The 26083-nt window shown below is 43.0% G+C and overlaps 1 protein-coding gene across 1 annotated transcript in view; it reads right to left on the reverse strand.

Annotated features, from left to right (window-relative positions):
- Nucleotides 1-450: 450 nt before the first annotated feature.
- The window catches only part of CLCN1 (chloride voltage-gated channel 1), a 72124-nt gene continuing 46491 nt past the window's right edge, over nt 451-26083 (reverse strand). Inside the window, exons 10-25 of the mRNA XM_059823958.1 lie at nt 25334-25459; nt 18376-18460; nt 15806-15907; nt 13930-14014; nt 13355-13504; nt 10589-10658; nt 8866-8976; nt 8523-8736; nt 7656-7789; nt 6907-7133; nt 6680-6785; nt 4901-4983; nt 4111-4149; nt 3346-3450; nt 1338-1424; nt 451-849 (exon numbers count right to left, since the gene is read on the reverse strand). Of these exons, the coding sequence (XP_059679941.1) occupies nt 451-849; nt 1338-1424; nt 3346-3450; nt 4111-4149; nt 4901-4983; nt 6680-6785; nt 6907-7133; nt 7656-7789; nt 8523-8736; nt 8866-8976; nt 10589-10658; nt 13355-13504; nt 13930-14014; nt 15806-15907; nt 18376-18460; nt 25334-25459 (2123 nt within the window). The remainder of the gene's footprint in view (nt 850-1337; nt 1425-3345; nt 3451-4110; nt 4150-4900; nt 4984-6679; nt 6786-6906; nt 7134-7655; nt 7790-8522; nt 8737-8865; nt 8977-10588; nt 10659-13354; nt 13505-13929; nt 14015-15805; nt 15908-18375; nt 18461-25333; nt 25460-26083) is intronic.

Here is a 26083-nt window from a genome sequence, read left to right on the forward strand (position 1 = left end):
AGGTCTGGCTGGGTTTATGCTGGTGCACGCCGGCCAGGTGTGACTGGAAGGATGACACCAATGGAGAATGAGAAGAGCTGCTCCTTCTCCGCTTTCCATGTGGCAGATTGACCCAGAGCATCCTGACTGTGTCCAGCAGTATTCACGTCCTGTTATAATCCCTTCTGCCACGTTACGTAGACATGGCAGAAGCCGAAGCATTATGAGCCTGCCCTTAGTCACCTTGCAGTCCACATCTGACTCCTGCACACACCCGTATTGTCCAACAGCCTAACAGTCTTTGCACAGAAAGAAAGCAGCAGAAGAAAGGGTCAGTCAGATGCCCCTTCTCCCAGCTGAATCAATCCTCTGTGGGGATTGCAAAGAACATCCAAAAGCTTCTCTTTGAGGAGCAAACACAAGAAGACTGGCTCAACTGAAGAGTGTGATGGACTTCTCCCCTCACACCAGCTATAGAGGGACATCCTCATCCTCATCTTCATCCTCATCCAGGTCAGTGGAGCGTAGGCTTATGTCCTTGAGGATGTCTGAGATGTTTTCAGCAACTGGCCCTGTCAGCTCCATCTCTTCCAACTCAGTATCAGTGGCGTAAGTGGAGCACAGGACTTCCCCCTCTGCATGCAAGCGTGAGGGCTGGGGGGAGTGTGAGCAGGGAGGCAGTGGGCTCTCTCTGCCCAAGTCCGCTGCTTGCTGTGCTGCCACCATGCAGTTGTCCTGCCGGCTCCACACCTGAGTGGCCTGGCTGACCTTGTCACTGCTGATGGAAGTCCGGTTGGTGTCGCGGAAACTGGCAAGGGGTGGGCGGAGCCGAACCCCCGAGCGTGTGGAGCCCTCTATTGCCTTCTGAAGCTATGAGAAGAGAAAAAGTTCAGAAAAAACGGATGAAAGGGAGGCTGACCCAGCCCCACCCAGCAGAAGTTCATCTACTCTCCAGGGTAAAGGGATCACAAATAGAGAGAGAGTCAGGGCTCTACAGCTGGGGCCTGTGGAGATCATCTTTTACACTGCTGTTGTAATTTTCCATTCCACGGTAAATAACAAATTCCACACCACTTTCAGAGACAGTAACAGCCACTCAGTTAAGAGCCCTACGTTCATGGAAAGGACGAACCATCTAACATCCCTGTAAACAACACCTGCTGCCTCCTCTGAAATGCGGTCATCCATTCCTCTACATGGCTTCCAAAGAGTTGACTCAGAATTCAACACCAGATTGAAAATGTAGTGATTGCAGTTATATATATTCCCAGCTGGATCCTCCAACACCCATAAGTTATTGCAATGATCCACAGGACATTTGCAGTTGATTAGGAGGAGATGAAAGGATTTGTACTTACCTCTTCCAAAGCCAACACTCCCTTCAGCTTCCCCATACTGGTTACATAGGCATGGCTGAGGCCCAGTAATGAGAACAATGTATGTGTCTGTGAGCAAAAACACCAAAGACCATGTCAGGGACTTCGGAAACTGGTAACATGATACTTGTTGCTAGAGCTGGGACTTGGGATTTAGAAATGGGAAGCACAAAGGCGCACAAGTCTGCAGTCATCCCAGTGAGAAACTACCTCTTCCCTTCCCCTTTTGTAGCTAGCAAACACTACCCCTTGGTCCTTCTGCTGTGCAGCCATAGTTGGGAGCGTGTTGATGATGGAGAGCACATTCTCAAGGTCACTCCCATCCTGCATCTGGCAAACAGAGATTCACAGGCATCGCCCTGTGTATTCGGGGACTTAGGCAGATCCTATTTCATTTTGGTGCTGGAAATTGAACTACCATATAGTAATGTGCAAAGTCAGAACCTGCTTAGGTTATTATTTATTCCAGTGCGTTCCTTAACACTAGAAGATTTCTTTTTTCCTGTTCCAGAATATTTCCTGTCAAAACTTAAGCTTGTTGCTGCTTATCCAGTGCAGTGGGAACACTGAGAAAAAGTTATTCCCTTTCTCTTACAAAGCCTTCTTAAAAGGACAGTTATCACATCATTGCTATCAGTCTTTTCTTCAGCCTAAATATACCACATTATTTTACTGTTCTTCATAGATCAGGTTTTCAAAAACTTTCAGCGTTCTCAGTGCTCATCTGTGGGGTATTTCCAGCCTCCAAGTTCTTTAAGCTGAGCTCTAGCTGCACTTTACCTGTGGCCTTACAATAAGTCATTCTTTCACAGCTGGTGCTTGACTTTTTTTTAACATCACATGAGATAGTGAATGTGATGGTCAAGTGTAAACTAAGGAAAATATCATTTCTCAGGAACAAGACACTTTATCCTAATGTAAAAGAAAATCAGACTGGTTAAATAAAATTTGATCATGGTAAGTTGTGATAGTCTTGCCATTGTCAGTAGTCTCACATTTAACGCTAACTATGCATACCTCAGATAGTTTGATTATTTATTGCTGCATTTTTTGTGTATCCAAGTTAAGTTGACTTTTCTGTTACTTCAGAGTTTCTCATTTGTTATTTTTTACAAGAAGTATGAAACTTACCCATATGCAATCTTCAGGTATAATTTCTTGTAACCGCTATATTCTCAAAGATAAATGCTAGTGGTTTTCAGATTCCTTCAGCCAGCCTTTTAGAAAACACCAAACTCATCTGAAGTATATGCTAACCTGTTCTTATTTTGCTCAAGGCTGAGATCTTACCCCTTTGATAACAGTAATTAATTAACTTTGTGCAAGCCATATGCTGACCATTTATGTTGAATGAGTATTGATAAAAACATGCGCCGTGCACTTTTGCTTCAGTAGACTGCTTTCCGTTTCCATTGAGTGAAAGTCTGGTCCTCTCTTACTCCTGATAGACAATGATTGCTTTTATCCCCAGTCATCCTGTGCTAACTCTAGAAGTTTTATGATCCAACTTCCTCTTTCCTTGTGCTTCAGTTCGATGAAGAGCTTACGATACAGGGTGGTTTCAGGCAACTCTTCTCATGCACTGAGGCAGACTCCACAGCCTGACAGAAACACCCTGAGAAATCCAAGAATACTCATGCCGGTGCTGCACACTGACAAAGCAGGGTGTAAATCTCAGTGTAATGCCCCAGCAGCAAGGCATACAATGCTTCTGTTAATGCAGTGGCAGGAAAATCCTATGCGGTGTCCAAAAGCTATTTTAATAAAAGCACTTAGACGTCTTATCATGTAGCCTTTCATTTTGCAGGAGGTTGGAGGTACATGCAGAAGGTTATAGGAACAAACTGACTTATGTAGCTGGATGTGAAAGTAGCAGGTGATAGTAGTTGTAGGTGAAGACAAGGAGAAGAAATAAGTCATAGACTAGACTTGGAATGATAGATAGGGTGGAGAAAAACAGTGTATGCCTCAGAGAGACATATGGACCCACCTTGTGCAGGGGAGTTCTCTCCACCAGTTGGAAAGGGGACGGGTCTATGCGGCAGCTGTCAAAGCACACATTCTTGTTCAGCTCTTCCTGTTCCCAAGCATCTATCTGACACAGGAAAGAAGAGGAATCACTCTTACAGTAATCAGCAGTATTGCTGTCTTGTGTACCCAAACTAGTCCCATTCTCCTGTTAATGCTTCTTCCTTCCTATGTAGATCATTCATCTTGCCTGTTATATCACACCCCTCAGGTTTCCCATCCCTTCCTTGCCAGATGTCAAGTCCTTATGGAAACAGAGCAGTTCCAGTACCTCAGGGGTTTTCTGAGAAGATGAGGTTTTGCTCCTTCCTGCTTAAAGAGGGAGTGAATATCTTAGCTTTCCTTTCTGAGTGCATCTTCCCCTTATCGTTGCAAGATCATAGTTGCTTTGTGTGTAAAGAATGAAGGAACAACATAGACCCACAGAAAGATTTAGGTGAGGGGGGACCTGTGGAGGTCTCGAGTCCAAAACCCTGCTCACAGCAGGGCTGACTTCAAAGCTAGATCAGATTAGTCAGAGACTTAGTCAGCACATCTAGCAGAACAGTCTCTTCTCTTATTGGGTGAGACTTGCCTACTGTGCAACTCTTAAGAAGAAAATGGCTTTAACTATGGCTTTATGTGGCAATCACTGAGGCTGTCGGAGTTCAGGAAGTATTGCAAGTGATAGGAAACGGGCAAAAGAAGCACTCAGTTAACCTCCCTCCCTTTCTGCACCCTGTCTTACCTCTTCTGGCCTCATTGTGTCAACAACTTCCACCGGATCCTGTAGGAGAAAACACTGTTCAGGACAGACAAAGAACCCACAGTTTCACAGAGTACAGAAAGGAAAAATTTGCACAGCCTCCTCACCCCATGTGGTCCCCTTTTTGTTCCAAATAGTATATTACTGAGTGTTTAGATTTTCTTCGTACTCATGCATTATAAGGTGTACTCTGTACTTGCTGTGCTTCCCTTGCCAATGAAGATGGAAGGCTGGTGGAGCAATTCAGGGGCCTAAACATGGTCATCTAGTACTGCTTTAGATGCTCTCAGATATCCCACATGGGGTCCAACCACTGCCCTAGAGTGGATGGGTCTCCCATAGGCTCAGTATGATATCCACCAACCCTGTGCAGATATGTCAGATACCCAAGGGCATCTAACAGGGCACAAGGCAAAAGCATTTTTTCATTTTTATCAGGCCAAAACTGTTTGCCAAATGGACTAGAACTACACTTTATTCCAGGTTAGCTAAAATAGCATTAAGTTATTCACTGAGAAAAAGATGTCCACACTCAGTCACGATGGTAGCCTTGACACCTGAGCACAGATGGCTCCTTAGGAAGATGCACACTCCTTTACAGTAATCACACCCTTTCTCCTTGGAGAGAGTTCCCCACTGATGCTGTCAGAGTTCAGGACCATAAGCGTGTCCACACTTTGGCCAAATGCTGAATGGCTCTGAGTAGTAGGTTCTATTTCCATTGCGTTCCCTTCCCTCTTCAGGGTACTACTGGGCTCTCTGTATCCCTAACCTGGACGGCACTCTCTGTTTCAAGTGGACGGTTGTAATGGCACAAGAGGTGCTGGATCAGTTGCCTCAAACTCCTGAAATTGCCTGAAGGATGAAAACAAACACATGGATAAGAGAGAAGAACAAGCGAGAGACAAAAATACAAAGCCTCGTGCCCAATCTCCCTGCCCGAGGCAGCCTGGGAAATAACATGAGGGACATAGTAGATGGTATATGAGAGGGCCGAGCCAGTCACAGTCCAGCATTCACTTTGTAAAGCAGTGTCTGGGACATGCCAGAATAAATATTCCCATGTAATATCTTTTCCTCAAGGAGAGGAAACAAACCATTACAAAGTAGCCCTTGCAGATAATATTCATAGATCAGTGTCCCTGAAGAAAAAAACCCACCAAAACCAGAAGCAAGACTACTAACACAGCAAACAATCTGATAGAAGGGATAAACTGCTGTGACTAGAGGTTTCTGCAGCCCACAAAGAGAATGCGGTTTGGAGGATGAGTATGGAAAGGGGAGGTGAGAATTTGGAAATTACTTCAAAGACGAAACATATCAACAGCCTGAATGTGACAGGTACAAAGGGCTGAGGAGTCCATGGGTTGTACCAGCAGTGTAATGGTGGGAATGAAAAAGACTGCAGAATTATTCTCCCAGGCAGGGCAGTCAGGAATTAGCAAAGAGGAGGAGATAGGGTTTGGTGCTGTTGTGAAGTGAACAAGTCTCTGGAGGAAGGTTGGTCAGAAACAATGACATCTGTGAGCCAAACCAAAAACTATGGCAGGGAAAGCCTCGTGAAGTCACCCCTGCTCCGCTTCCTCTTGTCGCTCCTGGATCACTCAGTACTAGCTTCATGTAGAATGTCTCACACACTGTCCTTGTTTTGATGTGATTCTTCTGATTTGGTAAGGAAGGTGGATGGCTGTCCCACCACTCTACTGCCCTGGAAGCGTAAAGTGGATTTTCCTATGCCTTAGAGGTTTAGTCATACGTGTGGTGTTAAGCAACCAGAATGTGCTCTATGCTATATTGCATGCTAACCTTTGAGTGCCTAAAAGCACGAGCCAGAGTCCTATCCTCTGTGTTCATTCTCAAGATTGGGTTACACCTCTGTGCTTACTCACTCTCTGCATATTTCAAGACATGTAAAGGAAAAAAAACCCCACCATCCTGCATCAAATATACATGGTATATGTATCAGAAATGAGCTATGAGTACAGTCTTGGAAGCAAAGCTAATATGGGCTGGGGTGGCACACAAAGAACACAATACCTCAGTATTTGTCCATCATATTAATGTAGCTGCATCAGAGAGATGCGTGTGCAGGGGAGGAGCTGTTCAGTTTTGGAGATGGCTGAGCAACAGCCTAAGCTACTCAAAACCCAAGTACGGATGTTTAGCTCTTGGGCTGCTTTTCCCAGAGAAATTCATTCACGGGGTGAAGGAGGCCAGAGATGGGACCCTTCCATGCAGACTCTCCAGAAAACGCCTGAGGACATGTTATTGCAAAGGATGGAGTGGGGAGTAGTGACAGAGAGAGAGCAGCCCGAGCAGGCCTACTTTTGCCATGCTGTCTGAGGTGTCACAACAAGAAGATATGTCCAGGTACGTTACACTGATGTTGAGGTGCATGAACAAAGTTCCTTTAATGCAGGAACAGCAGAGAAAGCGCCTTCTCTCAGTCTCTGGGAAATCAGCACCTTGCACAGGCATGTACACACAGTTAGCATGAAAGCTTCCACAAGCTGGCGAGGATGTGGCTGAGGCATGCCAGAAATTACCATACCTGGGAGCTGCTGTGGCTCCGAAGTTTCAGGCATTTGTTTGAGAGGACTTGTTGGGCCATTGGGCTCCTCTGCGTAACTGGGAGTGGGACTTGGGGGCCGAGGCAGCTGCTAGGGAAAGGAGAGAAAATAAAGTCTACCCTGTGCCATTTCTTTCTCAGCCTCTCCAGATGCCTTACTGATTCTCAAGCAGACTCTGTGTTGCAGTCTCTCCATTTCTCTCCCTCACCTCTCCCTTCTCATCTGTATCCTCATCCTCATCAACATAAGCAAAAGATTCATGCTTCAGCTTTGGCAGGGTTGCCCATGGGCCCTTGCTGTGCCCGTCGTAGGGTGCTTCAGACAGTTTCTGCTGCATTTCTCTGTTGAGGAGCCGTCGCCGTTCTGGGCTTATATGTCTCTGGAGGAGAGCCTGCAGTTCAGATCGTTCTACAGACCCCAGAAGGATCATGGTCTCTGCATAACACAGAGCAGAGAAGCCATTAAGCTGCTTCAAGGTTTTGAATGTCCCCTGCCACACACCCTCCCTTCCTCCCTCCAACCTCTTGAAAGCGCTCGGACTCACACTATCCAGAGCTATACAAGAGTTGTTGACCAGCCCTGCGAGTTGCTGCTAATACACTGTGGGGCTGTGGGAAGCTCACCGTCCCTGAGTTGTGCCTCTCTTCAGCACCATGTCATAAGCAGGCTCTTCAGTTATGCAAGACGCCTCCCTGTTGTCACAGTTCAGACCTCAGAATTCCCACACACCTCCCTTACCTGCTACATCTGCTTCACTGCCCACACTCCAGCTTACCTGTCTGACCAGCTGAAACAGCCTTCTGTCATACATCACCCGCAGTGGAAGGTTTTTAGGGTGATTTTTTTATGTAGTGGGTCACACCGTCTCCTTCACGGCATGTAATTTGAAAGCTAGTTTCTCCGGCTCTTTAAGCCAAGACAGTCTTCAGGAAGGACAAGTTTCTCCCCATTGCTTACCTGGTGAGTCCACCAAAGGCAAAGTCTTAACAGTGGTGCTTTGGAGTAGAGTTTGCAAGTCTCGGTATTTACAGTTGGAGGAGACAAATTTCACATCTTGGACCATGATATCCTCAACAAAGATATTGTATTTGCTGTGAATTTATGGACAATAGGGTGAGGAGTTAGCATATTAAAAATGTCTAGCAGATAAGTTCCTTAAAGAAATACATAAATGACCACTTCTTTAAGAAGTGTTCTCAGTACAGTTACTAAATATAATCTTCTGTGAGAGTAACCAAAGAGGGCTTTCCAACAGGATCAGCACAGATTAACTGGATTTTCATTACAGTTGTATTCCACTCCATTACCCCTCACCATAAAAATACACTCTCATATAAACATATATGTATAGATGTTTAATATTTACATACCTATGTATATTCTATATACTAGAGAGAGGAAGAAATGTATTTGATTAGCTGAATTTTGTTTTAAGCAAAATATCCAAATAAAATGGTATTTCAAACATTTGCTGGAGGAAAAAATCCAAACCCCACTGAATTCAGGAAAAAAGTGGAAAATGAGACACTTGATTTTTAAATTTTAAACTGAAGCAATTTGGTAATATTAATACAAATTCAGTAACATTGCAGATTATTCAAACCTGTCCTTTCAGTGAAAAAAAGAAGAGGACTTTTCTCCATTTCTGCGTATGAACCCTAATTCTACTCCACCACTTGTTTTTTCTCGCTCCAGGCCTATTCTGCCTTTTTTTTCTTTGTGGTACTATCCCCTTTTCATGACGTTTTATTCTGCCATGGTCTCATCCTCTTCTGCTTTATTTCTTTGCTACTCCCCACTTCCACCTCTGTTTTACTGCTATACCTTATGTGATTCCAGCCCAGGTCTGGCAGGTAGGGCAACTTCTTCACCTGGATGATGCTATCGTAGAGGCTGGGCTGCAGGCTCTGGGCCACCATGTTGGCAAGAATGACAGCCACCATCATGGGGAGGATGTGAGAGATCTGGCCTGTCAGCTCGAAGCAGATCACAGCAGTGGAGACGGTGTGGCTCACTGCTCCTGTCAGAGCTGCTGCACCTTTCCCAGGTAGGGTGGAAAAGGAATAGGGAGAGAAGACGACTGTCATATACAAACAGCATGTCATGTCAACCAGGAAAGTCACGGGGATGGGACCAGGCGAAGAAGAAGAAAGCCCTGGAGACTCACCAATGACAGCATACCCTCCAGGTAAGATTTGATAAACCATACCATCAAAGACGATCCCGTTGGGAAAAAGGGATGCCATGATTTCCCCAATAAGACGCCCAAATGCAGCACCTGGAAAATATCACTGACAATTATGGAATTAACACCTAAGGGACACCCAGCCTGTGCTGTGCAGCTATGCTGGGCAATCACTTGAGTATTTTCTAAGAGAAACAAAATGAGACCTTACATTAAAATGACACTGGGGACTAAAGAGTAGTTCTCAGTTACAAAATGTAGAAGTTAGACTCCAAGAGGAGAAAAAGGCACTAAGATATGTAAACACAGTTGACCCCTCATTCTTCCACTTAGGCACACCAGGCACAGTGGTTATTTGTGATTCCCAGGTAGGAGGAAATATTTTCAGAGTATGTACAATGTCAGTCCGGATCACAGTTGAGGCCCTTCACGCACTCCTTCGATGAATGTCCAGACACTAGACTCACAGCTTGCAGAAGAGTTTAGGCGGGAAGGGATTTTTGGAGGCCTTGTTCTGACCCCTGCTCACAACAGGGCTAATTTCAAAGTCCTATCAAGTCACCCAGGGCCTTGTCCAGACAAGCTTTAAAAATCTGCTAGGATGGAGATTCTCCAGCCTTTCTGAGCACCTTAACCAAGGAAACAATTTTTTTCTTATGTCCCATCAGAATTTCCCCTGCTGCAACTTGTGCCTTTACCTGCTATTTACTCTGTGTCTCTAAGGGGAGTCTTTCTATCCTCTCTATCTACTGCCACATGAGGTGGTGAAGGCCACGGTTAGAGCCCCTCTTGGCCTTCTCTTCTGCTGGCAGAACAACCCCAGCTTCCTCAGGGTCTCCTTGTTTGTGCTGTGCTCCAGCTCCCCAACAATCTCGGTGTCCTCCACTGGACTCCTCGCTCTTTGTCAAAATCTCTTGTATTGGTGGACATGGAATGGCACAATATTCCAGACTTGTGTCCAAAATGCTGAATGCAGGGAAATAACCAATTTCTTTGCCTTGCTGGCTAGGATTTTCCTAATATGGCCTTGTTTGCGGTTAGCCTTCATCACTGCAAGGGTGTGCTACTGACTCATGTTTAGTCGCTGCCTACCAGAACCCCGAGGTCCTCAGCGCACACCATCTCATTTAAGAGCTGTGGATACTTCATGCTGAACTTCATGAGCTCGTATGCTTTAATCTAACGTAGCCTCTCTTTCTTAACATTAGCATCATATTCTTTTTATTTTTTGGTCTTGGAATTAAAACCGGTTAAAGAAAAATGAACTCCCATATGTTACCATATTTCAGTCAGAAGAAATGAGTAAGTGATGGATCACATTGCAGGTACTAGTTTTGAGGTTTTCTCTTCCAGTTGGCCTTCAAGGGCAAAAGGAGCAACTACTACTAATTGTAGAATGAGAGTTTCTTTGTAGGTGAAGAGGCAGAGAAATTAGAAGGCCATGGCTCAGCATGCCTCCCCACAGCATGGCTTTCCTCATGCAAAAGGACAGGGATTTCCTCCTCAGCATTTGGGTTTGAGGGGTGGGAAAATAACAAAAGCAGAGCCTCAGAGGCTGGTATATGGACTGTTAACCAAGCTTGTCATAGACGTCAAGTGATGACTCCTCATCCACTAGAAGAAACCTACCGGGTCCGTACGCAACGTCTCTCTCCTCCTCTGCACCTGTCAGACCTATATACTGCAATAAAAAATTGAAACTCACCTAGAACAAAAACAGGCATGAAGCCTCCACAGGGGATTGGCATCGTGGTAGCAATGACAGACATCCAGAACTAGAACAGAGCAGAGGGTGCGGTTGTTACTTAGCAGCGACAACATTTCCTGCGGCCCCACTCTACTGCCCAGCCCGTGAATCCGTGAGGAGACATGTTCTGAGGGATCTGGTAGTTCAGCCAGAAAGTGAAGGGTAAAGGAGCCGTGGGGTGTGAGGGAGAGCTGGAGGAACTCTGGCACCACACCAACACTGACGCAGAGGACCTCTGGGCATCTGCTGTGGTGGCAGGGAAGCTGAATCACCACGGGGATGGATGAACACGAGAACTCCTTTGCCTTGGACCTCAGAAGTTGGGATTTCCTACTGCTCCAAACAGCTTAGCTTTTCATAGAGCAAAGTTACCAAAATTTCACAGACTCAGAAAGATTTCAGTACGAAGGGAAGTCCGGAGGTCTCTCCCCCAACTCCCTGCTCCCAGAAGGGCTAGTTCCTAAGTTAGATCAGGTTGCTCAGGGCCTTGTCCAGGTGTGTTCTGACCATCTCGAAGGGCGGAGATTCCCCAGCTTTTCTGGGCATTTGTGCCACTGCTGGCCCACGCTCCTGGGAGAATTTTTCCTGAAGTCCAACTGTCATAAGTTTCCTTTATTATAGCTTGTGTCTGTTGCTTCTTGTCCTATCGTATGTTGGGCAAAATGATGAAATCCGTCCTGGTAGTGCTAAGGCCAATTCAAATGCTGACTTAGCCCAGCACATACAGACTTCTTCTGCAGGCAACAGCCTAATCTTACAAACACCTCAAAGGCCAATATGCTCAGACTTTCTCAGGCAATGTGACAAGAGATTTCCACAGTTGAGGGAAACACAGAGAATGCTGCTGCTGTTTCAAAAGCTGATACAAAGAAGTGTATGGCAAGATGTCTCTTGCTGCAGCAGTGTCATCCACAGGAGAGAGACAACCATGGTCCAGAACATCAAGAGCAATACTTGCAGGTATTTCAGGACCATATTCTCCTCAGACTGGGCAAATCCTTCCTGTTCAAGGTCCACCTCTGAGGAGGTGATGCCTCTGCAGACATTGTTGTAGCTGTAGACGAGATACTAATCTGTAGACAGTCAGTTTGGTGAGGGGAAATTCACCCAAGACAGTTTTTCTGCTGTAACTCTCATAGGATGGTTGGCATAAAGGGGAAAATGAAGCCAGGATGTAGCCTTCCATTTAGGAAATCCCTCTACAAAGGTAAGAAAGAGCCAGCAGAACAGCATCTCTCAGCCCCTGGTAGAGGAACATGCTGTTAGGATGGGTTGGACCATCCTGGCTTGGAGCCATCCTGGGTTGGACCATCATACTGGCTGTCGCTCTTCCTTCCATAAGCCATTTGAATATTCCAGAGGAGAAGTTCCTGGCTGGCTAGAGGCCAGCAAGCTGCAGAAGCAGAGTACTGCTAACTCAGCTCTGCCTTTGCAGTACCGAACCCAGGCCAAATACAGCTGAGAATTGGGACTACAGTGCAGTGGAGAATCAGGCCAAGTCTTTGCCCAGAGTCGAAACAGCAGTTTCTTTTTTATGTGGCCTATCCCAACTCTGAATATATCCAGAAGAAAATAAACTGCTTGGAGCAGTTATCTAGTGAGCTGAGAAAACCTTTAGTTAATGAAAAAGGTCAATGAATCTAGTGTCTGAGGATACTACTCTTCCAAAGGAGAACAGATGGACTCAGGAGAGATACACCATGTAGTCCATCCCCCTTTTATTCAGGTAAATGAGACCTTATCTGCTTGGTACAGTATAATCAGAATTATCACAAAAGCAGAAAAGCAGAACCCTTAACTGCCTGTCAGAAGTTCGATATAGTGTTTTACTTTAGGTGCAATCAGCTGTGTCAATCAATCACTGATGTCCATTCCTGATTTACTGAAATGTGCAACTGATATTGCAAGGTGGCCTCAGCTCTTTTGCTCCTTTGCAGCAACAAAAAAAAAAAATCAACATTTCTATGATATTTTTACACTTTTATCTTTTTTCTTCCCCCCCCTTAGGAAAACCTCTTTCTTGCTACTTGCATTTTGAACACTGGAATATAGTGTTTTCTTCTTTCAAATCTCTTCTCTTGCTCAGTCATGTATCAGTTACACAGCTGATCCTTTCAGAGGCTGAACAGTTGCTGACCACGTCAGCTCAGAACATTTAATCCGCTGTTGCTTTCCAAGAAGTGAGCAAAACTGTTTTAAGCTGCATATCTCCATCAAGTTACGGTACTGCTAACAAATCCTTGAGCCTCACGCAACTATAGATTGTGCTTGCATATTCTTATTTGTCTCCTATCTGTAGTCCGGAATATCAAGTAGACTGTATCAGACCTTATTTAGACCAAATATAAATTATCTGAGAGCTTTTTACTCAATTACTTATTTTTCTGGAACTTGAGAAATCTTTCCTGACATAGTCCTGCCTACCAACTACTACACAGTGGGTACCGAAGGTCATTCAGCAGGTTGCATGAGGAAGATGACCTAGGGAGCAGTGAAGGAGGTCACTATATTAAGGCCAGGAAACTGTCCCCTAATAATTTTTGTTAATCTTGCATTCAAGGTGGGAAAAAAAAAAAACTTCAAAAGATATAAGGCCCCATTTCAGTTGTAGTGCTTCATTCAATATCCAGCAAGTCCTCACTGGCAGTTCACAAACTATTTTACAAAGGATCAAGAACATTCACTCCTGAGTGGAGAAGGGTTATGGTGAGCTGGGTTTCCTACCTTCATGAGGAAGAAAAGCAGGATGATGATGAAGACACTGACTTTGGGATGGATCCAGGCAGCAGATTTCCCTAGGATCTGAGGGTCACCCGTGTATTTTGCCCAGGTATAGTTATCAAAGAGAGAGCTGATGGCTTCCCGTGGCATCAACTAAATAGCAAAAAAACCAGGCATGAGCCATGAGATTAGATGGAGTAAATATTCTACCTCTGTTCCAAGAAAGCAGAGGAGATTTTTACTTCGGTAATTCATGATTATGAGACTTAATTCACATTTTTAATATTCAGGAAGAGAGACGGGTCTTTACCTGAACTGGTGAAAGGAAAACTACTTTCACACATGGGGTAACATCTTCCTTGTTACTTGCTTAAGAGAGTGGACCTTTTTCAAATTTTACGTGAAGGAGATCGCAGAGATCGTAAGTCTCAGAATACAGTCCCTGCTCAGTACAACCCCCTCCCACATCTTTCTTCCCCTTTCCTTGACATAAAACCTTATGGTTTACTGGGGCACAGTGTAAGGGGAGGCTGTTTTACAGAACTGCACAGAATTACAAATACACATCCCACTCTCACCTCTCCTGCCATGAACTGCCCAAATCCTGGAGGAAAGGTCACAGTTGCTATAAGGAAGGTTATAATCCCAGGGTATATGAGGCGGCTGAAAAGAAAGAAAAGTTTTTTAAAATACAACCTCACATTCTTTTCTTGTAGCACTATCACTTCAGGACTATGAATGCTATTTTGGTGAAAGCCCTCTGCCACATCTGTAACCATTGCTTTGGAGTTCTGTTTCTGTCAACTGAATGCCCTACTCCACTGATCATCATCATTCATAGAGAGTTCAACTGTCAGCAAAGCCATTTTCCCCATCAGAATTAATGTAATGGGAGGGATGGAGGGGGAGAGGGATGTGCAAGAGGCACGGACTTGAATACACAAGGGGGATGTGTATTTACAGTGATGTGTTGACCTATTGTCAAAAGGCAGCACCTCCTCCATTTGTCCTGATTATACCAGTCCTACCTCTTCATCCCCCATGCAATGCATCCTGTCCTAGTTTATGTAAATGTAGGGGTTTTTTATACATTTTTGCATGCATCCCCCATTGCATTAATTCTTACGCGAAAAACTGCTTTTCTTTCCGCTGAATTGTGGACCGTCACGATTTTTGGGAAGATGTCCTTGGTGGCTAGTGGGTCTAGCTGTGCTGGGCCAGTGGGGCATAGCTGGACAGCAGACTGAAGCCACCTGGGTTTTCCTGCTGCTGTGTCCAATCCCAGGATGGGTTTCTGGGTACACTGTGACACTTCATGAGCCTAAGCTGCTGCCACATGCTGGACTAATCCTGTCAGGCTTTCCCTGACAAATTGCTGTGTTTCCTACAGGAAGTTCTGGCTGAGATGCTGTGGTATTCAGGAAGACAAAACACGACCTTTAATTTCTTTCAGTCTAAGGACCTACAAAATTCTGAGAAATTAGTCAAAAGTTTAAAGTAAATTCCTGCTTCTCAGGCTTTGCTCCATTAACTTTTGCTTTATTAACTTTCTCTGATGGCTCTGCTGGTGCTTGTGGCTAATGCTACATAATGAAGAAAGACAATATTTCTTCCACATAATAAATTAAGTTAGTTTGACCTTCTTTTTAACTAGTAGTTTTCTTCTGCTCAGATCTGCAACTTGCTAAGAAATGTTCCTCTCAAGTTAAAAATTTCTCATAGCACCAGATTTCTTCTGTAAAGAGACTGAAGACATTTACAGTTAGCCACCTTTTCTTCAGGTTATAACTTTGGAGGTTATAACTTTATTAGAGAGGGAAAAAAAGTATCTTCAAGTGCTCTGTAAAACCTTTATTGCTAAGATTTCTATTTTGTTTTGCGTTTTTCTTCCATGCTGCAATTCACACCATTTGGTTACTATCAGTTTCAGCTTCTGGTTCGTAAGTATGCAGTAATTGCAATACTGCAGCACATTCTTTACGGTTTTGCCTACATTTTGGTTAAAAAATGCTAGATTTTAAAGACATAGTTAGATTTCGGTTGTATTTAATTTTCTTAAATATAAATGATGTTGAATTTATTCTTTACAGATTCTAAAAACAATAGTCAGAAGCAGCATGATCTTAAGAAGCATGATCATTGATTTTCTAATTAGAAACATTTTCTGTCCAACCAGTAGCTTCCCTTGTCCTCTTAATGAATATTACAGAGTCTCCCTCTTAAATCAAGAAGCTATTTGAAACTATTGGGGCTCGTCAAGAAGAAAATCCAGCTCAGAACAAATTCTCTTGATGTTTGCAGATATCTTATTCTCACATAATTTCAGTTTCTCATATTCTTGCTATCTTACACCTGAAATAGTTCTACTAGCTTCCAGAAAGCATTTGTTACTATCCAATACCAGTAGGGTATAAAAATCTGGTCCCTAAAGAGAATATCTTCAAAGGCACTCACTATTTGGTGAGAAACTGGCTCAGAGCTGTGTGACGTCGGATGCATAGGACCACTTGGCGATTGAGATAAACAAAAAATGCTCCAAGGAATCCAGAACATATCCTAAAGTGGGGAAAATGAAATAAAATGATACTAAACAACACACAAACCATCAACCAAGAAACTGAGTTTAAGTGTTTTTCATCTTCAGCTGTTTATGAAGTCTTTTAAATGTCACCCGGAGGGTTAGCCCTACAGCAACTCACTTGAAGACATTGACTCCCTGATGAAAGGGGAGAGATTATTTTGGACATCTTTGTCACACACACTGATGTTCTACCACTTAAATTTTCTCTTGCTTAGAGGGGGAAATCTCATCTATAAAAACTTATAAAATAATCTATAAAAAAGGACTGACAGACCTCAGCGGGGGCTGGAGAAGAGCAACTGGATGAAAACCAGTATTGCCAGAACTTAGACATCAGGTTGGAACAGGAAATAGTAAAAATGAAGGGAGTTTAACTCTGATTCTATTCCTACATGAAATATTAAAAGTAATAGCAACTCTTGTGCCTAAAGCAAAGTATGTCGTCTCTATGATCCTAATCACTTAGGCCTATGTTCCTGATCCTAATAATGCCAAAAAAGTAGAGCTGTCTAAGGACTGGCCTTGATCCTTGTGCTCTCCAGCTTAATAAGACCTGGGTAAATAGGGCCTCATACTCAAACGTGAAGTAAAATAAAAAAGAGCAAAAAAAGAGTGCATTTAGAATTGGAAAGGGGAAGTATTGTTTTATGTGGCAAATAATTAACTCACAGAATACTCAGGATAAACAGATAATGTTTTCATTGTATTAATTTTTAAAATTAATGGTATTTTCCTTTGTTATATGTTAAGCAGGCCTTTGCCAAATCTCATTCAAAGGTTAATTTAGCTTACTTAAAAGGTTGTATGTTGAAAAAATTCTGCTTGATCATTTAAAAATTGCATAGAAACAAGTTTAAACTCAATATAAAGCTGTTCACAGAAAAACATGTTCAATGGGTTTCTCATAAATATTTTAAGCCAGCACTGTTTAGCACTACTGTTAAAATAGACCAGTCCCTTAGGCAATATAACCCTAAGAGCTGCACAGTAAACTGAGTTTCTTTATGATACTTTGTATTAAAAACCAGATTCCTCCGTTCCTGCCTATCAATTGTCAATAAAATAGAAGTGCTCCTCCTGTATACTTTTTGCAAATTAACAACATTTGCGGACCCAGAAGAACAAGATCTACCTGTTGATAGTACTTGGGCTGGCTCAGTTTTTTTGTCCTATCTGAAAGTGAAGAAATATTTGGATAGAAAGAGGTTCAACTTTGAGACTTAATGCTAAGAGAATCTGGAGCATTCCAAGTTGGCATCAGGACTTTATCCAAGACTATCCAAGTCTTTAGTTGTTTTTTTTAAACTACCACATTGGGCACCCAGGCATTTGAGAACATTTCACAGTTGTCATATACTCCTTTCCTAGCCTATGCGCAGTACTGCAAAAAACCAGCTCTGCCAACTCCGTTCAAAACAGGATGACAAGAAGTTTTGCATTCTATCAGCTGTAAATCATAAGGATTACCTTTGTCCTTGCCAGTTTAAACAAATAGATTCCCCCCGAGTTCAGCATGCAAGTCTATTTAAGGAGAAGAACAAAGTGGACACATAACACTAGCAAAAGCTCCTCTATATTAATAGATTTACAACATATTTGATGTCTTCAAAAAAATCACATAGTCAAGTAAATGAATATGAGAGCAGCCTTCTAAAAGGAACTGGAAAACCTCAACTATCTTTCTGGTCTTGGATCCAGGGTTTGCAACCGAATACGTTCACAGTGCCAGCACAGGTATTGGTTCCTACGGTGTATTCCCCTCTACTGCTCTGCAGTGATTTCCCTGGAGACTCTCTAAAGCTCTAGACTTTTCACAGCAGTTCCAAACTCAGTTTTTCTCTAGTATCTCCCAATTCTCTTCTCATTTTTCTTAAGGTCATTCTTTCTTTTCCCAAAATTTCCTCCACAAATGAAACCAACTCAGATATCTCCATAAATACAATAAAACTGACACTAATCTTAATAAATTAACTGTTTTTCTCACTGGATCCAATTACGGTTCAGTTACCCTTGCCACCATGTCGAGTGTACCAACCTCTCTTGAAAAGGATAACCATTCTGACCTTGTAAAAGGGAAACTTCCTGGTTAAATCTTTTGTCCCATTTTTGTCAAGTGAAAAGGCCATACTTGTTGGGTCAGTTCATTTGGGGATGCCATCAATGTGGTTAAAGGGCCACTCAGTAAATCTGTACCCAGAACCCAGACCAAGTTAGACTTACTTTTTTTTCCAGAACTTAATTTCTGAAAAACGTATAGGGAAAGGAAATAACGAACAGCTTGATAATACCCACATTTCCTTCCTTACCCATTGCGCTACATGGGCACCATTTCTGAAGGAGGAATCCCAACAAGCAGAGGCCTTAATTGTGACAATCACTCTGTTTAAAAGAGCTGTAACTGATAACCTTTGTAGAGCAAGGAGCCAGACTCCTGGAAACTTACCCTATCACAGCAAATGCCGGCAGCTCTTGTAGATCAAAGGGGAAATCCATGCGAAAGTTCGTTCTGAACAGGGCTGTGATGGTAACTGTGAGAGAAGAAAGAGGTAGAGGAGGAAAGAAAATAATGAGGTGAGAAGTTAAATGCCATAAAAGCTAGGGGTACGGACAGGGGAACTAGTTATATACATGCTCCTGTGTGGTTTCATGACATTATATGCAATATTGCAGATTGGCAGCCTGCTCTGATTTTAGTAGTGCTTATTTTTGAGCACTTGCAACCCTAGCACTCTAGATGGTATAGGTTTGTTTTGAGAGAATGTCTGTATTTCTTTAGCTACAATCCCAGATTTTTAAAGGGTTTTCTTTTCTTTCTTTTCTTCTACCATCTGCTCTTTAGGAAATATAAACTCTTCCCACTATACTCACTGACTCTCAAAGCTCCCTTTGCCGAAGCAGGCAGCGCTTACATATCTGGAGAAGCTGTGTCACGCACAGTTGCGATTGCCTTCTAGAAAGAAAACTCAGATTGTCTCTGAAGTTATATCTGCAAAATTTTTGACTGGTACCAAAAGAATGGAAGTCTTAGAAATCAGAGATGGAAAAGATCAGCTAAGCCCCATCTTCTCCAGCTCATCTCTCCTGGTAGTGTTGCACTGCTAAAATGACTCAGATGTTGAAACTTGTCCTGCTTTTACCTGGAGGTACCTAATTATGTGGAAACAGTAAATATCTGTATGCCAATAGGTGAAGTACAAATTACCTATCTAGTCCAGCGTGGAAATGCAGCTGAAAGAGAATGGATATAAACCCTAACTTGCCCTGGATGAAGGAATTATTTACACAACAAGGAAAGAAAAGAAACAGTGAAAATCTAGCATTAATGACAATTACAGGAGGCATTAATTACTTGTTAGCTGGTCAGACAGGACCAGGTTTAGAGCAATGATTTAATCAGATCTCTGTGGGTTACATTACCTAAGATAGCTAAGCCTGTCTAACAGCATGCTACTATCCAAAATGGGAAGATCTTACTCCCTGTCTCTTCACCCCATTCCTTCTCTCCTGGCTGCACTGTTCTCCCCTCCTGTCAGGCCCACTCTGAGACATGTCAAAGCCTTCATGGAGTTCTTTCACCTCATTAACACCTACCAGAAAACCTATCCGCTCTTTTCCTGGATTAGCCCTCTGCCAGGGAAGTGAGTTCAATGTAGGGGTCCAATGAACACAGAGATAGTCCAAGGGATGGGTGGAAGAACAGTCGGGGAGGGAAGATGGTGAAAAGTGGGTTGAAAAAAGGAAGAAAAGCTTTTTTGTTAGATCAGCCCAAGAAAGGGATCATCTCAATTTAGTTTTAGGAAACAGATAGTCCAAGCCACTAAATGACAATGCATTAACTGTGTAGTAGGGCTCACTTTCAAAGAGTTTTGCCACAGGGCAGCAAAGGTGACCAGAGCAAAGGGAAACAGTCACAGCACTTAGTCTGACGCTTTCTAGGTTCCCTCTCTATTCCCCCAAGACAGAAAGATTCATCCCACCTATCTTCGTCCTATTTCCTGAGTGACTAAGCCATCCTGAAACTGCATGGCTAAGCCCTTTTCTCTCCATTGGCTATAAACTCTACTAGTTCAGAGTAGTGTCCAACTCTTACAAGGTGAAAGTTAAAAGAAATGAGAAAGTCTAGTTAATGGGGAAGTCTACTTAAAAAGGCTTTGAACTGTAAAATACCACCGAGCCATGTGTAAAAGTGATCAGAAAGAGCAGGAGGATGGCAATGAAGATGAAAGCTCAGGACATGGTAAAACAGAAATCCTGCAAATTGAAGAACTCCAGTCTTCCGTGATTAGCAAACAGGGGCCTAAGTTGCAGCAGCCAACCAGAATGGGCCAGATGTTATTTGGAAAGTACAGATAATGGTGTGAAGCCAGCCAACAAAGCCATCAGTATCCAGAAGCCAGCAAACATTTTTGCGGATCTAAGAAAGAAAAGAATTTTGGTGAGATGCTACACAACTCATTTGCACCTGTCTACTCTGATGTGATTTCTTCCCTACCTGTGACTTCCTGGTAGCAGGACCCCTTCCTGCAGCTTGGAGGTAAAAAATGACAATAAATGAGGTGTTAAACAAGCTGCAGACTTGAAAAGCATTAAGATCTGAGGCAGATTAGGAATGAGGTGGATGAGCTATTTAAAAAAATAATTCACCCTCTCTAACAAGCACGAGGGCTTCCAGAGACTGGAGGGGGACTGATGGGTAGCTTATGTGTTTAAGAATGTTGTGGAGCAATGTGGTACAGTGCAAAGAGAGTTGTGCATTAGTACCTGGCAAATTGGTTAAATACGTACAGATTTTTATCCTGTCAGACATGTAATGACACACGTCATAGTACACATGCATCAGGAGCTGCTGCTTGTCTTGAGGCCCTGTGGTGTTGAATGGCTTTCTTCAGAGGTCAATATTGGAGCTGTTTCTGTTTAACATCTGCATCAATGTCCTGGATGACAGGATGGAACTCACTCATCAGTGACCATACTGAACTGGGGAGGGAGAAGAAGGGGGTGGTTTGTCACCTGGAGGGCTTCATTCAGAGTGGCTTCCACAAACCAGAGGATCTGACCAGTAGGAACATCATAAATGCAACAAAGACAAATATTTAGTCCTGCACCTGGAATGGTAGGTGCGTTGGTACAGTCTGGTGGCCTAGTGAACAGGAAAAGCTCTGCTTTCGTGCCGGCTGGTCCTGGTGGATACGATGCTTAATTTGTGGGTCCTTGTGGCAATGAAAGCTAACCACATACTGTGGGCCACATCAGCAAAAGCCCAACCAGCCGGTTGATGGTGGTGATTATTTCCTTTTATATGGCACTGAAGAAGCCACGTCTAGAAAACCCAGTGCAAACGGAATGTTACAAAACTGGAGAGAGTCCAGTGGCGAGCCCCAAGGTGGTCCAGGGCATGGGCACAGGGAGAGGCTGCAGGAACTAGCTCTACTCAGCCTGGAAACGAGAGGGCCCAAGGGGGTTCTAACAGCAGTGTCCTCTACCTCATGGGGAAGTTGTAAAGACACAGTGAAAGAAACAGAAGTAATAGACACAACTTCCAACAAGGGAATTTTGCCTGTATATAATGACCAAATGCTGCTTTTTGGAAGAGTGGTTCAGCACTGGAACAGATGCCCAGAGAGGCAGTGGAAAGTTGTCCCTGCGGTAAGCAGGAGTTTGGAGTAGAGAGCTCCAGGGGTCTCTTCCAAACTAAATCTTTCTATGATTCTATGATTATGAATTTACTGAGGAAGACAGAAAAATCTGCACATGATACTGAATCCATTTACCCTGGTTGGAAGCAGAGACGACTGCATGAGAAAGGCAATGTTCTGTATTGATGAATGCAAAGTAATACGAGGGGGGGAGGTTATTGATACATTAGAAAGGAATCTAATTTAATGATAGTATTTCAAGAAAGAGAGTTGGATCAATGTAGACAGCTCTAAGAAAATGTTCTTTTTACATTTTTCCTAACTGTGGCTGCTAGAAATATGTAAAAGCCGCATAAAAATGGTATCATAATGCACAGTATTGCATTGCGGTATTGTAATGCTTTTCAATAAATCCATTTGATAGCCACATCTCCTTGGAATTCTGATCACTTTATCTCAAAAATATTCTGGAAGAAGATGACAAATGCTTGCCTAATCAGAAAAGTTAGTTCATATGTTATGTATGAATTTGCAATAGTTTACATGTTCCACATTAACATTGCAGGTAGATGTGCATAGTGCACATTAAGGGAAGCAGTTTCTTCCACTTTCAAGTACATTAACACACCTCACACAAAGGCTTCTTTACAGTGTGATAATAGTAGCCATACAGGAAACTAGCACAAAGACATCCGCTTATCTACCAAGTGCCTTACTTCTGGGAGTAGACAAGACTTTAGAGATTGTGAAGACATCAGAGAGGGAGCCTAAGAAAAAACCGTTGCATGAACAAAGACTGAAAAGACTGGGCTTGTAACTTTCAGAAGGAAATGAGCAAGAAAAGACATGAAAGACAAGTTAGAGCTGGCATGATAAAAGATCATAAAATAATGAATGACTTAGCTAGACAAAAGTTTCTAGTTCCTTAATACAAGGACAAGGAGACTAGCAACACAGACAAAGAAAATTCAGAACTATGAAAAGGAACTATTTTTCATAGCCAATTTGATCATGGAACTTTTTAACCCAGACAGTCAATGAACCAGAATGTAAGGAGCCATTAATGTGGGTATTAAAGCTGTCTGGATGATTTTGAAGCAGGGACAGCAATTAAGATGTTTCAGGATTAAGCTGATTTCTAACGATTTGAGAAATCAGCAAGGAAGCTAAGTAGGTAAAGTGAAGGATAGGAGATTTATATCCTGTCATCGGTCTTTGAATTTCTTATATTTTCCTCTGGAAAGAACAGAAAGATGTGTTTTTGTGATAGAGCTGATGGTTGAATACCCCTCAATATGAGGTACTGTTTCACAGACAAAGGTGTAGTCACTTTCTACATTTAAGAGAATATTCAAGCCAAATAATGTTTTAGCACAAAAAAAGTCCAACCCTGTGAGGTGAAGAGAGACATAAGTTATAGCAGTATTAAGTAAGGGAACTGCCCACGTGGAGCTCAGATCAATAAAATAGATAAAACTCCAAGAATAAAAGATAAAGACATTATAAGCAAGCAGTTTACAAAGAAATGGCAGTCTTCTGCCAGTATCTGAAATCAGAATAGAATAGAATAGAATAGAACAGAACAGAACAGAATAATTTCAGTTGGAACAGACCAACGAAGATGATCTAGCCCAACTGCCTGACCAACTCAGGACCGACCAAGCTAAAGCATATTATTAAGGGCATTTTCCAAATGCCTCTTAAACACTGACAGGCTTGGGGCATCAACCACCTCTCTAGGAAGCCTGTTTGAGTGTTGACCACCCTCTTGGTAAAGAAATGCTTCCTAATGTCCAGTCTAAAACTCCCCTGAGGCAGCTTTGAACCATTCCACGCATCCTATCCCTGGATCCCATGGAGAAGAGATCAGCACCTCCTTCTCCACTTCCCCTCCTCAGGAAGCTGTAGAGAGCAATGAGGTCACCCCTCAGCCTCCTTTTCTCCAAACTAGACAGACCCAGAGTCCTTGGCCGCTCCTCATAGGACATGCCTTCCAGCCCTTTCACCAGCTTTGTTGCCCTCCTCTGGATGCATTCAAGGACCTTAACATCCTTCTTCAAGTGTGAGGCAGAACAGCACACAGTGCTCAAGGTGAGGCCTCACCAATGCTGAATACAGTGGGATAATCACCTCTTTTGACCAGTTGGTTTTGCTGTGTTTGATGCACCCCAGGATGCGGTTTGCCCTGTTGGCTGCCAGGGCACACTGCTGACTCATACTGACCCTGCTGCCGACCAGCGCCCCCAGATCCCTTTCTGCAGGGCTGCTCTCCAGCCACTCCTCCCCCAGTTTATGCTTGTGTCCGGCATTCCTCCGTCCCAGGTGCAGAATCCAGCATTTGTTCTTGTTGAATTTCATCCCATTAATCATAGCCCAATGCTCCAATCTATCCAGATCTCTCTGTAAGGCCTCTTGTCCCTCAAGAGTGTCAACAGTACCTCCCAGTTTGGTATCATCAGCAAACTTGCTAATGGTGCATTCAGCTCCTGCATCCAGATAGTTGTTAAAAATATTGAACAGAACTGGCCCTAGAATTGAGCCCTGAGGAACACCACTGTTGACCGGTCACCAGCCAGATGTAGCCCCATTCACTACAACCCTTTGAGCTCTGCTGTTCAGCCAGTTCTTCACCCAGCGCACCATGTACCTGCTCATCTCACAGCTGGACAACTTGTCCAGAAGGATGTTGTGAGGGACAGTATCAACAACCTTACTAAAGTCCAGAAAAAGTATATCCACTGCCTTCCCTTCATCTACCAGGCAGGTGACCTTATCATAGAAGGATATCACATTAGCTAGACAGGACTTTCCCTTTGTGAACCCATGTTAACTGTGCTTGATGATGGCATTATTCTTTAAATGCCTTTCAGTTGTACTCAGTATAATCTTCTCCATAATTTTTCCAGGAACTGAAATTACACTAACAGGTTTGTAGTTCCCTGGGTCTTCCCTCACACCCTCTTTGTAGATTGGAATAACACTGGCTAGCTTCCAGTGAGAGGGACCTCCCCAGGCTCCCAAGACCTTTGATAGATGACCGAGAGGGGTCCTGCCATAACATCCACTAGCTCCTTCAGTACTCTGGGATAAATCCCATCAGGCCCCATGGACTTGTGAACATTCAGCTGATATAGCTGGTCCCTTGCAATTTCCACGATTGGAAAGTCACTGTTCCCACACTCAGTCCTGCTAATGGTCTCCTGAACAAGCTTGTTCTGTGCTATTTCTGTCTGCACAAATGTTGCACTCGTGCTTTTCAGGTGCTTGAGACAGTTATTTTTTTTAGGACCTTCAGTCACACCCTACCAGCCCGGTAGCCTCCTAATCATTTTATCATCTCAATTTTCTAGACTATTTGTTTTTTATGTTTCTAGTCAAGAGATGACCACAGCAGACTATGGCATTTCCAGATTGCAGCATCACACCCTATACTATGTATTACATCCCCTGGGATGGGACACCTCTATGTTTGCAGCCTTGATATTATGCTGAGTAGAGGCAAAAATCCCACCTCAGGGGCCCTCTTACTTGCCAAGGACTCACGTTCAGTCATTTTTCAGTCATATCCCCAGCACACCTATGAACAGGTTGGGTTGTACAATTGATGACATAAGATACTTCCCTGTCTCTTTCCTTCTGTACTGCTGGAAGTCACATGTCATGGCAGAAGTTTCAAACATCATACAAGGTTTTGAGGAAGATGGAAAATAATAAATTAATAGAGCAACTTCTGTACAAAGAGAGTAGGAATGGTTCTTAGCTTACCTGCATCCTTGTTCCAAACAGCAAGGACTCGGAAAATGAAGGCACTAAAGGTAGCTGCAAAGAAACCTCTCCAATAATTGCGCACAGCAAAGTACGTAGAAGTGACCTCAATGCTGAAAAGGACCCCTAGAAAGAGTTGGAAAGGGGGCAAAGTTAAAATCGGAACTGTAACACTAGAAGCATGAAAGAGGCTTCTAAATAGTCTTCTAGAGCAGTGGTCTCCAAAATTTTTTGATTGTGCACCTTTATCAATTACAAATTTTTGAGCACGTACCCCCCAATACATGTGTATTTATTTAAAAATTATATACATGTACTACTGTGCTAATATATGAGGTAAAACATAAAACATACACAAAAAATAGAAATTAAAAAAGAATGAGATAAAGAGGAAATAAACAAAATTTTAAAAATAATTTGTTTTATTTATTAATGGAACAAAAAGATTTTGTTCTCATTAAAAATATTGATATTCTTTATTTTTAGAATCTTGGTTTAACACTTTGTGATACAGTGATTCAAAGGTCCGGTTCTATGTTTGGTTTATTTCGATACTTGGTCTTAATGGCTGTCATAGCTGAAAAAGATATCTCGCAAAGATACATAGATCCAAATGCAAGAAATGCATCATTGGCTCTGCTTACTAAATCATGACACTATTTTTTTCAGTCCCATCCACCACTTATGCAAAGACTTTTGTAGAAATTTGGAAAGTAAATTTCCATCTTCCCTGATGTCAATCAGTTGTTC

Source organism: Gavia stellata, chromosome 1, assembly GCF_030936135.1.
Source record: "Gavia stellata isolate bGavSte3 chromosome 1, bGavSte3.hap2, whole genome shotgun sequence".
Classification (NCBI taxonomy): domain Eukaryota; kingdom Metazoa; phylum Chordata; class Aves; order Gaviiformes; family Gaviidae; genus Gavia; species Gavia stellata.